General features: G+C 43.1%; 1 protein-coding gene across 4 annotated transcripts in view; it reads right to left on the bottom strand.

Annotated features, from left to right (window-relative positions):
- Positions 1-497: 497 nt before the first annotated feature.
- LOC136106096 (fibronectin type-III domain-containing protein 3A-like) overlaps positions 498-14,810 on the bottom strand; it is a 37,105-nt gene continuing 22,792 nt past the window's right edge. For all 4 annotated transcript variants that reach the window (XM_065846168.2, XM_065846167.2, XM_065846162.2 and 1 more), the window contains 19 exons: positions 13,769-13,923; positions 13,439-13,498; positions 12,592-12,730; positions 11,809-11,862; positions 11,087-11,208; positions 10,826-11,000; positions 10,489-10,575; positions 10,046-10,184; positions 9,447-9,515; positions 9,131-9,249; positions 8,940-9,045; positions 8,214-8,389; positions 7,283-7,396; positions 6,690-6,839; positions 6,057-6,337; positions 5,218-5,430; positions 4,278-4,444; positions 3,196-3,317; positions 498-3,055 (listed from right to left, as the gene is read on the bottom strand). In XM_065846168.2, coding sequence (XP_065702240.1) covers positions 2,738-3,055; positions 3,196-3,317; positions 4,278-4,444; positions 5,218-5,430; positions 6,057-6,337; positions 6,690-6,839; positions 7,283-7,396; positions 8,214-8,389; positions 8,940-9,045; positions 9,131-9,249; positions 9,447-9,515; positions 10,046-10,184; positions 10,489-10,575; positions 10,826-11,000; positions 11,087-11,208; positions 11,809-11,862; positions 12,592-12,730; positions 13,439-13,498; positions 13,769-13,923 — 2,766 coding nt within the window. In that variant the 3' untranslated portion in view covers positions 498-2,737. The remainder of the gene's footprint in view (positions 3,056-3,195; positions 3,318-4,277; positions 4,445-5,217; positions 5,431-6,056; positions 6,338-6,689; positions 6,840-7,282; positions 7,397-8,213; positions 8,390-8,939; positions 9,046-9,130; positions 9,250-9,446; positions 9,516-10,045; positions 10,185-10,488; positions 10,576-10,825; positions 11,001-11,086; positions 11,209-11,808; positions 11,863-12,591; positions 12,731-13,438; positions 13,499-13,768; positions 13,924-14,810) is intronic.

The following is a 14,810-nucleotide window of genomic DNA, read 5'->3' as shown; positions in this document are numbered from 1 at the left end:
TTCCATAAACGCATCTTTCACAACCGCATTTCACACAAATACAGGAAAGCCACGCGCAAAATCCTGGGCCACACCGGCAGCCTGAACCGTCCGCAAAGCTCCAGTGCAGGGATTTGTCTCAGTTCTTCAGGACCAGACGTTTTAATCACAGACCTGTAAAACTTAATTCAAGTTACTTTCTTGCCACAGAAGCCAAGAGCAAGGGAGCAGAAGTTAAGGCCAGGCCAGCTGGCTACGATCTGTAAGGTTCTTGGAAGGAAAGCGGTAAGAAATACTCAATTTGTGGGGCTACAAAAGTGTTGCCTTCTTCCTAAAGAAGAGGACAGTGTTGCACAAAGGTTCCAACAAATAACTCTTCTTCCAGAAAGATTTAGGACAGCTCTTAATGACACTCGGTAACGATGCTGAACATGTTTCTTCATGTCCAATTACACACCACGCGACCCACTGCTCCTAAAAGAGACTAAAATCCACAAAAAGACACAACCACCTGGTAGTCGAATTTGAATACATTTGTATTATTTATTGGCTGTATTAAATATATTATCTATTTGATAGTTACAATTTAGTAATACAATGCATGGCAGCTTTAACATAAGCTTGAGATACCTCAACATTACAAGAAAACTGAAGATACCTAATACATTAATGCCACTCGGGTACATCGTTCTGGAATGGACAAGAGCTGATGTGACATCGGTATTGCCGTCGGCTTTCGCAGGTGTTTTCTGGAAACGTGCGTCTTCCGTGGCAACTCCAGAAGAACTTCCACGTTTGAGGAGTCAGGACCTGTTCGTATTTCCTCTGCAATCCTAATTTGACTCTTAAAATGATCACAAGTATCATTGCCAAATCAACCTCTACCAACGTCGTTCTAAGAGTTGAAGAAATAACCCTTTGGCAGCAGATTTGCTGAAGGATCTTATTTGCTAAAAGTCGACTATGAAGAGAAATAAAGACAGATTGTAAACTCTTCTGCAAACTAAAGACTAATATCTGTATAAAACTCTTTCCAACACTGGAGGGAGAGATTTCTATGATATAATAAATGATTAACTTAAAGTTCTGCTACAAGTAGAACAATACATTCAAACATACATTTTTCCAGGACTTTTAATCAAAATAAATAGAGTACAAAATGAAGATTACATTTTGAAAAGATTAATTTCAGATTGCACCATAAATCTACTTTTAAGAGTATTAAGCGATACTATGTCATAATTTAGGTTTTCCACATCTGAAATACAACACAATGCCTCGGACTCTAACGCAATATTATTCACCAACTGCCATAGGAGAAAGACCCTTAAAGTGATTAATTACTGGAAATACGTAGCCTGTAGCACTATCACATCCGACATTCCACAAACAAGTGCATCGCTCTGGTGTATAGAAAGTGGAGCCATAGTAAAATCTAAATCTACTTTTCTCTGGCATGTTCCCCATGTTGTTAGGAAGACCCACGGTCAAAATTGGCGAGTTCCAGCTTTCCCAAATATTGGCCATAAAGACGACAGACTCGTCTGCAGGTGTTCGCCAGCAGACTGAACAACAACAGTCATACGTAGTGCACAGTGTCCCCGAAAAAATCCCCTCCAGACAACAAACAGGACGAGTGTCACAAACAGTTCACAGCGGGCTAGAAAACAATGGAATGTGAAGCTGCTACCGCTGGGATAGCAAGTCGTTTAAAACGTCCTATCAATGGTATCGAAAAAAGAGTTCTTCCATGTACAATTTGATAATTCAGGTTGAGTTAGAAGGGCATCCAAAAGCAGTTTGAACTTCTTTCTTATTTTTAGGTTAATAATAGTACAAAAAACACTTGCTCAGTTTGAGCCAAATAGCGTCACATTTATCATAAATGCACTCTTTCTCCTTAAAGACAATACCTGTGCTTTTCTGAGGAGGCTGCGAAGATTTCATCAGAAGCACAGGGAATTACTTTTCTCTCAGGCACTGAGAGTGAAATGTGGATTGGGCCAACAGCTGCTCCCACCAGCGGAAGCGTTTCGGGCAGAAACGTGCGATACAAAAGGGGCCTTTTCCGCGGCGGCGCGCACGGACGCCCGGGCTGGGCACGCGTCCCGGCCCGCTCGCCGTTTTGTCCAGCATTTCGATTAAAACCCTAAAAATGCCGGCACCCTCTACTTGAAATGATTATTACTGAATCCAAAAAGACTAAAATAACTGTAAAGTAGTAATATCGCTAAAGTCAATATTCTGCTTTCCTTCTACAGCCTATTACATGTGGTATGCTCTAGTAACGGTTTGCAGTTCAGTACGGCTCTAAGCTGAAGCGTTTGTGCTGCTGTATTTCACGTAGACCCAACTACAACGATACCTGATTAAACGCTGCGCTCGGCTACCACGGCTCCAGTTGGACTTGCGCTGCCAACGCCGCTCTCTCGAACCGGCCGGGGGCCCCGCTTGGAAATGGGAGAGAGGAGGAGTGTGCACACACGCCGCTGTGCACGCTAAGGCAGTTTGTGTTTTGTATTCTTGCTGTTTTATGAACAGCTAACCCTGATTACTGAGGACCCAGGATTACCCTTTCTACAAGAAATCTGCGTTCAGTATTTGGAAAGGATCTGCCAACCCAGCCTCACTGTCAGCCAGCAGCAAAAGGTGGAAATGCACAAAACTCTACATTTCCAGCGAGGATTTTAATTAGAACTAACCATAAATACCCGAAATAGCTTCTGTACAAAAAGCTGAGTACTGAACGGGCTCTTGTCTACTTGATTACAAAGTACTGAATAACGACAGCGAATAAAATAGCAACCACGGCAAACCCGCAGAGAAGAACAATGGCGATGAAACGCTCTTCGCGCAGCGTCTTCTTGGTCTCTGCCAACTCCGTCGTCGAATCGGCGCAGGGCGGAACCAGCTCTCGCTTCTGAGATGAGAACACGGTGCTGGGGCTGTAGGGACCGTACAGTTCTTGCGATCCGCTCGCGTCCTGGGACTGCCGGCCGGCGCACACTCGGAGCCGGTACTCGCAGTTTGTCTGCAGGTTCGGGAGGCGGAACGAAGTCTCTGGTCCCTTGTACACCTGGCGAGGAGAAGAGAGAGAAGCGCCTGGCACGGGATTCACCTCGCAAGCAGGACACGGTATCTCCCGTTCTGCTTTACGCGCGCAATAGTTTTTCCAAGTTAAAAAAAGTCAAGTTCACGATGTGAAAGAAAAGGTACCTGCTCAAACTCCCTCCCGGCAGCAAGCTGAAGGATGTAAACAATGGAATCTCCCTTCATCGGCTGTAAAGGCTCCCATGTGATTTCGTAAGTGTTTTCTTCCAGCTGATTTGCTTTGGGTGCTAGAAAAAAAAGTGATTTGTTGGCATTTTAGAAAAAGAGAACAATGGTCTCTACAAAAGTTCTTTTTTTTCAATCACAAGAAAAGGGCCAAATCACCCGTTTTTACAGTGACTCATTTTCACAGCTAACGTAGGAAATGGGCAGAGGTTTCAGTCTCAAGTTTTCTCACTCTGGCTTCAAATAAACTTTGCTTGTGTGTGTTTGCCACTGAAACTGTTCCAGTTCTGACACAAGCGACCAGGCAGCATCAATCTAAAAGCTGAAGGGCTTCCCAGTCTATTTGTCAGTGATGTGGAGGTAACTGGCATTCTTAGAGGTAACAGTCATTCAAATAATTTTAAGCACTTCTCTGCTATATTTCATAGCATAAGCTTAAAAAATGCTCATTGCAGTATTTGTAGGTTACACTTGTCTTTGTTTTCAAGCTGACAAGATGAGCTTCTGACGTCTAATGCTTGTACAGATGAGCGAGCACTTCCGAATCACTAGAAAAAACAGTATTTATGGCCACACACTTCCAGAGCCAAGATGATACGTTATAAACATGGCTGAGTCAACTAACTCCCCTGCAGGTAATTATCATCCTGATCTCCAGAATGACTTTCTCTAATGGCAATCTTTGACACTTGTCTCAGAAAGCGAAGACTGGAGGAATTACTTGTGTTCTCCTTTGCCTACATGCTGTTGTAACTTCTATCAACAGACAGATAACCCTGAAAAATGCATTTGTAGTTGAAAAAGGGTGGAAGAAACCCTGCCTGTGAGGGGTGGCAGGGCCACAGGCTGGTCCTGCAGCAGCAGAGCCCTTCTTGGACCCAGAGGAAGGCCGGGGCAGCCAGGCTCTGTTCTCTGCACCACAAAAGCCCTGGAAAGATGCTGGGTTGGGAAGAGAGCGAGGTTGTGGAGTTGGATCTCATACGTAACGGGCTTGCAGAAGTTCCAGGGCGGTGTAACCTCACCTTTGAGAGATGCGGGTGGAGACTTGGTTGTAGTGAAAGCGTAAACTTCAGAGAATTCTCCCTCTCCAGCGTCGTTACACGCCTGGATTTTAAAATAGTACGTAGTGGATTCACTGAGCCGCTGTACCTTGTATGTGTGACAAGGACCGTTATAAACGGTAACAAACCTGCGAGAAAAAACACAATAGATACGATTTAGAATGATTCAGTAATCACAAATTTGAATGTGAATATTCTAAGTGGAACATTTTCATACCCAACTTAAGTACAAACAAGTGACATTCCGGGTGCCTCAGATTCCTACACACAGGCACGATGACCATGAGGCAGCTTGAGCGCTGCTGTTGTCACCAGCAGTTCACGATGTGCATTAAACCAGTTCAAACTGGTGCAAGTCCCAGTTTACATTCCCAAAGTGTTTATTCAAGCTGTCTCGGCGCTGAGCTGCAGCCGTACACGGGTTACCGCTGAAATGACACCACCACAACCCTTGTACGTACCAGGTACGTTGCGATTTCCCGTTACAGAAGAGCTGCCAACCCCAGGTCTCTTATATGCAAATTGGACTTCATTTTAGAATTCCCAAAAAATAGAAAAACTGGTTACAGAGGAAGATGGGGAGGTATTACTATTTAAATAGTAATTAGTATTTACTGTTTACAAGTAAATATGAGTGGAACAGCTACTAACAGCATCTGTGATGGAAAGACGGGATGCAACAATGCAAACTAAGGGGCAAATTTTGGGCTGCCCGGTGCTCTACTCGTGCCACCACAAGTGAGAATACTGAATCACAGAATCCCAGAATCGACTGGGTTGGAAAGAGCTCAGAGATCATCAAGTTCAACCCTTGGTCCAACTCCAAACGTCTCCAAAATGTCTTCAAAACTTGCTACGAAGCTGTAAAGCAACAACATCCTTAATGTTCCCATTACCCTACCTGCCAAACCTGTCCTCCATCTGCAAGTTGAATTGTGTGGGGTTGGTGATTAAAGCTCTGCTGGGACCTTCACCCCATTTCAGTTTAAGGCTCTGGTAGCTGAAGACGACGCATTCCAGGGGGGGCGGGTCTGGAGGTAGCGGTTTGGTTTTGGCTTTCATGGAATGGCTGAACGGACCAACTCCAAAGTTGTTGATGGCCTGTACTCTAATTCTAGAAATGTGAGAAGAGCAGCTATATGGTTAATTTACTGAAAAATTTGTAAAGAATATAACTCCAAGCAATAAAGCAATTCAAATGCAGTTAGAAATTAGCTATAAAAACCAATCTACTTCAAAACAAGTCAACATAATTACACTGCTTTCAACACAACGAAGCTTCAGTGTTTCTTAGCATTGTTCAGGTTTATTCTCCACCTCAACCCCTGATGCTAAAGATGCATAATGTGAACTCAGTTTTAACCAAGCGACACAGAACAGCCACTCCGCTCTTACCTGCACATTCATCCTCGTTTGGCGACTATCGCCTGACTATCGCCTTCCATGCACTGCTTCTGAATAAAACAATGCTAAACCCAGAGAACTGAGGCTCAAGCCTTGGCTGTGAGACAGAATATTAATCTTAACACAGCAATCTTAAACTCTTGCAACTGAAACAACATGGTTTCAGGACATTACAACTTTTTAAAATGTCTTTTTTCCCCTCAGAGTTGCAGAGGGATTGGGCAAATAGTCTGTAGGTGAATAAAAACGTACCCTAAAACTTTAAATCTCTACCCTGAAAGGTATTGCTTGAAAATCCTACAATTGTGGTATCAGAACAAAAGGATTGATTATTACCTGTACAGAGTGTCAGGCAGCAGATTCTCAAGAACATGGCTTGTATTTCTTCCAACGGTCACCAGCTGCTTTTCCCCATATTCAATATTATATCCAGTGATCTCTGACCCATGACAACACGGCTCTTCCCATTGAATTGCAAGGCACGTTGATAAAGGAAGAGAAATCTCCATTTGATCTTCTTCCAGTAAATGCAGCACTGACACGGGCGCGGGCACCGACGCAGGGGTTGTCACCACACCGGCCTCGCCAAACAGCCCAACTCCAGCCACGTTCACAGCCTGAGAGAGACAGCGCCATCAGCTACTGAATCTATATGTTTCTAACCGGCCCGATAGATAGCACGCTTCCTTCTGCATGGCATTAAAAGTCATTTAGGGGAGAATGGAAAATCTCCCACGTAAAACGTGAACACGGCAAAACATTTGGTAGATAATGCAATGCTAGATCTCAATTTAATTTCTAAAACCACAGAGTTAGGAGGGAATTGGGGGGGGAAGGAAAAGGTTTTTTACCAAATACCTACTATGTAGCATCAGCAGGCAACACTTTCCATCTCCAGCTGCGTTTTTTCTTCACCCTCTAAGTACTTGTTCATTTGCTTAGTAACAGGTAACAAAAGGCTTCTCATACCTGGACTCTGCAGTAATAGGTGGTTGCGGGTGTGAGACCTTTGACTTCGTAGCTCTGGCAGGGGCCGGCGTACGTGACGTGCATGGACCCTTCCGCCTGCCCCCACTCCAGCCTGTACTCCCCGATTTCTGCGCCGTTGCACGCAGGGCTCTGCGGGTTTAAGTGAGAAATTCACTTTCAGCTGTTGCACAAGCGTCATCTCTCGTTCTGCTGAGCAGAGACTGGAAGAGAAGCGCTGGGGTTGAGACCTGAGGTCTTGTCCACCAGAGCCACCATGGGCATGATTTTAGTTCTGGCTTGTTGAAAGGTTTCCATCTAGACACGTGGCTACAGTAACAACTGGGATGAATTCATTATATTATCTACTGGGTACCACAAGGAGGATTGAATGTCCTCCATTTTACGCAGTTAAGAGGGAAATTCATAGCTGGCAAAATCTACAAAACCGATGTGCAACTCTATAAAGAAACGTGCTTAAAATATTCCACCCCTCAGTTTGTTATTTCTTCCATTTCCGTGTATCCCACACGTGCCACTACAATTCCAAAGGCCAAATATTAATTTGTGTATTACTAAAAATCATTAAAACCTACCTCCCACGAAACTACAACGCAAGTCGCGCTTTTACAAGTGATCAGGGGTTTGCAACACTGATCGGGGGGTCCCGGGGCGGTGCAGATCTCTGCTTTGTCAGAGTGGGGGCCAAACTGCGAGAAAATAAAACTGCATGAATATAGCAACAGCAGTAGAGCAAAACCTGATATGCGAGGAAGAAAACAAATTATTTTTAACTTGACAGAGAAAGAAAGAGTTCAGTGCTCAGTTTCACAGCACCGTTTCAAATGCCTTTCAGGTAGCTCACTCTCTAACCTGGCCCCGTGCCTCCAGGATACGTCATCCTCCCAACAACTGCCCCGCTACCATTCTGAAACTCCCTCCGCTATGATTCTGTAACTCCTCCTTCCCCCGCCCGCAGGATCTGCCTTCCAGAAGCAGCCGGGTGCTGTTTCAATCGGACTTTTACGCAAGCAACATTCAGCCCAACATTACTTGAACACACCCCTCTCTACACAATGCTATTCCCAAGCCACCGATCTGCAGAGTCGAGGCCAATTGTCAAATGCAGCATTTGTGCCTTAAGAAATGGCTTTCAGTGGTTATTCACAGCCAGAAGCGTAGGGTTGACGCTGCAAAATAACTCTAAGTAGTAAAAGAATGTCTACCACTAACTCGGATCAGTTACCTTAGGTACTGAGAGTAATTCAGCAAAAACGACAGAAATGCGATGCACGGTGAACATCCCCTGAGTTGGGGACGTTCCGCCTGTCCTTCAGCCCTAATTTATTGAATCTTCTTTAAATCAGTTTGTTTTATGCTGTAAAAAATTTCACTCCTTCAATAGAAATAGAACACAGAAGCTACAAAATACCATTGGTCTCGAAAGACAATAGTATATGAGTAAGAAAACAGTGTATTACTCTTGTGTCAAAAAGCAATATTTGATGTCGTTAGTGCAGTGGTTACCCCAACTTTATTTGCTGCTCGTATCCAGAAGCAATATGTTCTCCCTGGGAGAAGATTGGTTACTACATATTCAGAGGCTGGACCCTGATACACTTGTCTGCGTTCGTCGTCTTCAGCACTTGCCATCTCCAGGATATATTCTGTAACCTCAGCACCTCCATCCAAGGGCGGTGGGCCTAGGAAATTAAAGAAGAATTTATTTCCCCCCCCTATTAATTTCACGAAGCACTTTTGCTTTTTAGTAAGTTTCTAATGAGCCTTCCCAAGCAAAAAGTTGACTCAGGTGAATTCTAAGTTAGAATGTAGGCTTTAATCGTACATCTGAGCAGAAACACTTAATGAAGCTTGTTCTTCCCTCCCAGAGAGCATGAGTTTAACATGGCCTTTACCAGGGTTTTCCAGATATTTTTCCTATATTTCCTTCAAAAACCCAGTGTATCTTCATTACTCTTTGATTATCTCCTTTACTGAGATTAAAAAAAGAGGAGGAGGGCTGATTTTTAAATTGCCAGACGCGTGCCAGTAACTGGAAGGTATTTCTGGCTGCTCAAGTCCCACCGCATCGCTGCATCACCAAATCAGAGGCGGTCAGCAAGCTTTGGCCACCTTCAAAAAATCCAAACTGCGGGCACGGACTCCATGACTACATCTGTACGTTTTCATTTGCTTTTCCCTCTGAAGCGTTGTACAGATTTTTCATTTTTGCTCAGAATCACGGCAGCTTACCCCACTGTAAAGTCATTTCCTTGGGCTTCGCTTTGCCGGCCAGGTATGGAGAGGGACAGGGCCCAGGAGGAACCGCTGCCGTTGTGACGGTCAGAACGTCAGAAGCCTGGCAGGAATACACATTATTTTAGAGTGGAAAGAAAACAATACGTCACTAGACCAGAAATAGAAGTGGTTTTCATTGTTCTCACCTGGCTTTCACCACCTTTACTGGCACAATGGACCCTCAGTCTGTACGAGGTGCCGGGCCGGAGGTGATCGCACACGTGCTCGCGCTGGGCGCCGCTGTAGATGGTGTCCCATTTGCTTCCTGAGCAAAGAAAGCACATACTTCACGCTATGGAACTTCTGCAAAAATCGACCTTGAAAATTCTTTCACGCAATTATTAATTAAGAGCTAATCCAGCCACAGAATCCAATTTGAACGATCAGTTATGCAAAGAACATGGACAGCACAACAGCGATCACAGCACACAACTCGATTAGTACTTAAAGACGATTGCTCACCAGCTGATGCCTCTGAGATTTCCAAAAAGTATTTAGTAATGTCTGATCCTCCGTTATCTTTGGGTGGTTCTGAAAGAAATCAACATCTCAACATCAGTTACAGAAGATTTTAAAACAGTGCATTATTCTGTTATCAGCTTTTTCTGAGACCATATTCATTACAGAATACATTTAAATAGCAAATGCGATTCAAACAGAAAATTGTGCACTTATATGTTCACAATACATTTTCAAGAACGTTTTTTTTCCCTGTTATTAAATTACACCAGGAAGAGGAGTAAGTAGGAAAACATTGCCAACTTAGGTACTGCCTCTCAAAATGAACAGCATGTGTCTATTATTTAAGCATCATGGTAAATCGAGAGGCTGTTACGGCAGCCAACAGTATTGACTGCTGCTCTAAAATCGATCAAGAGAAACAGCACGTTTGGCCTGCAGCCGCAGAACAAACCAAGTCACAATTTTTTGGGAACGTTCAATATGGTATCTGCAGAGACAACTCATCAGCCTGAGCTCGCCTCTGGTTGTTAATCTGCATTACTGAGCGCCCGTAGGTACACAAGCAGCACCGAAACCCGGTGTCACCCACGGTGACCTACCCCAGGTGACTTTGACGCTGTGCGAATGGATCTTGCCCTTGACGCTGGGTTTACCGGGCGGCCCCGGTTTCTCGGGGTTGGTGCTGAGTTCCACCACCTCGCTGGGGCTGCTCCTTCCTTCGCTGTTGTAGGCGAAGAGCTGGGTCGAGAATGAACGGAATATGGAATAAATTCTTGGTTTAATGACGAGCAATATGCTGTTGGTTTATAAAGTTCTTCCATAAGAAAGAAAACAAACTTCCAATTGAAAAGAGAACAAAATTAGCTAATGCAAACAAAAAACTCTGATTTGTATTATGATTCCACCAAAAAGTATAATAACAACAGCAACGCTGCAGGTAAAGTTTCTGCTGTGTCCATAGAAAGTGACTCAGCTGCACAAAAATGCTAAGACTCTAGAAAACCATACAGTGATTAAATTAGAAACAAAATATAGTACGAACCCTAAACTTATAGGATGTGCTCCTCCTAAGGTTTCTTAAAGTGCATGAGAGCTCATCTCCATTGTACTGTGGCTGGAAACCATAACCCTGCAACGGAGGGAAAATGAGAACAAACGCAGTCACTAATTTTCCACGACCAAACAAACAAAAAAAACACATAAGGTTGATATTTCTATTTTTTAGCTTGAAATCCATCTCTGTTTTGCGAACACACACAATACCGCCAACTGCCGCAGTGCTTTATTTGAAAGTAAAATCCAGAGCTGGTTTTTTATTTGAGCACCGCTGCGGATCAGGCTTTTGCGCGTAGATAGAAATGAAAGCCAAGGGTACTTACAGAACCTTCTTCTTCCACGTCCAGGCTGTAGGTGAGCGCGTCGTCGCAGGACACGCCGTGCGGGGGGCTCCACCGCAGCGCCAGCCACGTCACCCCCGCTTCCAGCAGCACCGGGGGACACGGTGCCGGGGGCACCATTCCTGCCGTGTAATACGTCACCGTCTCACTGAACCCGCTGCAAAAGGATTCCAGAAAACAAACAAGCAATCAACACCAGTAGTTGATGAGAAAATAGGTGATATGATACATTGCGTTCGTTACCTCATTCCAATATCATTTTTAGCAGCTAATCTGAGCGAATATTTTGTCGAAGGGGAGAGTTTGGTAAGTTTGTACTGCTTCAGGTGCCCGTAGTAGCATTCTTTGAAGGCTCCATTCTTGCCCTTTAAAATAAGAACGACCCGAGTCAAGTTTTGCACGGGGATCATGTCCTCCCTGCCAAGGTCACCTACTGCACCGTTTCCTAAACTTTAGTTCACTAATTCAAAAAAAATAAATCAGGAAACCTAAAGAATGTACATATCTAATGTCATCATGGCCATACCGAGTGTGCCTGACCGTAATCCTGAGAATTCTGGATAATAAAACCTAATTTGGATTGAAATATCTGTTGATTTTTCGGCATTGTCAATTTGACAAAAAGGTAATCAGTAACTGCAACTGAAAACAAAACGCGTTTCAGTTTTCAATCGCTTTGAAATACGTTTCAGTTAAGAAGGTCGAGAGCTGAGTAACATTTGTGACAGCGACTGGAGAGAGAAGCCAAACGTTCACCCATTTAAACACGGTCTGGGGATTCATGATGCTCCGAGTGACCAGAACCAATCAAGGGAGGATTCACGCTCTTTAATTGCTTTGTCCCTTTAAGCTGTCTGGACAGTGGCACTGAAAATAGTTAACGTACCTTAGCAAAAAGTATTTTTAAGTATAACTGGTCTACACATGTCATTATGATGGTTTTTTTGCACTAGAAAAGGTCTTACCTCATCCCATTCTAAAAGGAAATTAGTTATTTTGGAACCATTGTCATTTGAGGACTGAAAATAAAGAAACAATGAAACAAGTTAAAATCAAGTGATCGTACTTAAGAAATATTTTTGCATATTAAAAAAACATGTTAACAATTGGATATAATATATTCCAACCTCCTTTTAAAAGGAATTCTGTTAATTCTCATAGTTTAGAATATGAAGTTTCATTTTACGAATAATGTAAATGATATTCTTAGAGCTTTTTTCTTGTGTCCTTGCACTGTGCGTTTACCAACTGAGCAACGTAAGCGTTCGGACACGCAACATTCGCGCTTGTTACGACATGAGAACTGGGAACTTCCTTCCGAGATTATACAAATAACTGATTTAATTTAAGTCATTTAGCTATAAAGTGTTTTCCAGGTTGAAGTGCAGTCATAAGGAAAACATGGTTACCAAAAAGTCTTCACAGATCCTGTGTAGATTCAAAAAGTTAAATCTACAAACGAGCCAAGGAAATCCGCTATGAGTTGGTTGGGATAACTATATGAATTATAACCTTAAATCTGTTTATCATCCAGAAACCCTGAGCGAAAATAGAAACTGCTGTTCCTTCCCAAGCTGCCAGTTCAGAGGAACTTTCCTAGCGGACAGTTCACACCAGGGAGCCCGACCTGCTGCCCACTCCATCACGCCCAGACCACTAAACTAACAGGCACCAGAAGAAACAAACACCTAGAGCACACCCGACACACCTGACAACGGTAACTGAAGCAAACCCGCGGGACCACTCACCTTCCACTGCAAACTCAGGCTGTTCTTGGTCCTGTTAATCAGCTTTGGTGCAGCCGGACAGTCTGGTTCACAACTTTCGGTAGTAAAGCTCACTAATTCTGAAATGGATTCTTTTATGGAGCTGCTGGTTGCTGAAACTCTGGAAAAAAAAGAACAAAAAGGACAACTGATTATGTTGTTATCGCATCAGCACCTGGCAATTTAAGGACAGAGCTGTTTGCTCTAGAAATGAATTCAACCACGAGCAGCAGTCACAGCAACAAGACCAGGAACCAAGGGTCCAATTGCTCTTCTTTCAGATCACTGAAGCTGACGTTAAATTAACCCTTTGCTAAAAAGACCTTGAGATTCAAATACAGACAACTCTTACTTGTGCAAGAGTACAGACACCAAAACAGGTTAAATCAGGCAAAACAGCCACATTTACCAGTGTAATTGTTGAAATGGGGCAATCTCTAGAACATTCATGCTCATTTACGCTTGGTTTTGACTAATTTTTTGGAAATACTGTCCTTCTTAGCAAACAAACTGTAGGTAAAAGCAAGCTGGATGTTACGGAAAGGAACGGCATGAACCATCTTGTTCTAAACAATACCAGAGGATAACTTAGAGTTTGTATTTCAGAGTAACAAGAAAAGACAGAGAAGACAGAAGGGAAGAAAATGAGGTGATATTTGCATGAAATTAGAAGTGGGAATTCAGATGGCAACAGGAGTGTTCACAGCTATGTATTTTACGCAGAATATTCCTCAAGATGTTTGCGATCACACCGTTTTCACGCAGCCACAATACTTTGGTAATGAACATCTCACCAAAAGCAGGAAGGATTTCATTCCCAGAAATATACCTGGCATGATAATCGGTTGCTGGTCTGAGATCAGGAAGTGTAATTGTTAATTCCTCCCCACTGTGAAAAAGAGGAAAAAGACACCCAGAGTTACAGCCCTTCCTTATAATTTGAAGGATCAAAGTTCATTGAAAAGCAAAACCATGTAGCGCACATTTAATTTTCAAGTTTTCCATTGGCCACGTAACTCTTTAGTGATATTACTTAAAATTTATTTCCCGTGAAGTAGGTAGGTCTGCAAGTCAACAAACAGCTCCTGATAGAGAGATTGCTGATCGGTTAATGGTTTTAAACATCGGTATTGTGCTTAAATGAAGAAACTAAACTTACACATAGACAGATTTAAATTTTCCATTTTTACCACTGTTGGATATTGCTACTTCAAATGTAAATGCTGCTGGACTATGACTATGGCTCTCTCCATTCTGTGAACTAACTGGGAGATTCCAGGACAGAACGGCTGATCTTGCTTGTATATCAGAAACCTATTAAAAGCATAAATAATGCAAGTAAGTTTGCTTTCTGTAATAAACGGTATATTAGTCAATAACATGGTGTCGCTAGTTTGCCCATGAAGTTCCTCACTGGAGGAATTCTTTACCTTTGTAGTGGGAATACTGAGTCAATATTTGAATTGAAATTATTTCCTCTTTGCATTTCTAAAACAACATTGAAAAGATTTCCCTCCGAGCACTAAACGAACTCACAGACACTCTACATTGTCTCAGGTTACGAAGAGAGAACTTGTATTTCACCTGCACGCTTCACATCCCTCATCTGGAGCAAATCTGCAGATTTGGAGTCTTGAACACTGACGCCACATCTTTATTCAGGCCCAGTTGGACGGCCTCGCTTTCTAATTCTGTTACAACTCCCTCACATGCCCTTAATATTATACCACTAAGCTAGACGGTAGCAACAGGCTCTGATTTTAAGCGCTCATGACTAAAAGTTTGGGTCTAAGCTTTTTGCTGCTTAATTCCCACATTCCCCATTTTCTCTGACAGAGGCGACACATCCTTCTATCAGCACAGAGTGCTATGCAATGACAAAATACTCCCCCAAGCCTTGAGCAGAAGAACACAACCCATGCCGACTGTCTAGATAACGCACAGTTTCATTAAGCACGCTCCAGAGCAAAAAATACCAGCGCAGTTTTAGCCTTGAGATATTTCAATTAACATCTCCAGACTCCAACTTCCTAAACAAGTCTGCAAGTACTCAAATATTTGCTCCAATTTCTAAAGGTAAAATAAGGAGATCATCTATTTCTCTAAATTCTATTCCAATTATTTTTAAATCCTTTATGTGGAACAAAAGATGGTTCCAAGAGTGGAAAGATTTCCATCAGTTTAGCAGGTGCTAAAGCCCC

The sequence above is a fragment of the Patagioenas fasciata genome, chromosome 11 (genome assembly GCF_037038585.1).
Source record: "Patagioenas fasciata isolate bPatFas1 chromosome 11, bPatFas1.hap1, whole genome shotgun sequence".
In the NCBI taxonomy this organism is placed as follows: Eukaryota; Metazoa; Chordata; class Aves; order Columbiformes; family Columbidae; genus Patagioenas; species Patagioenas fasciata.
This window is presented reverse-complemented; position numbering and strand designations above follow the sequence as displayed.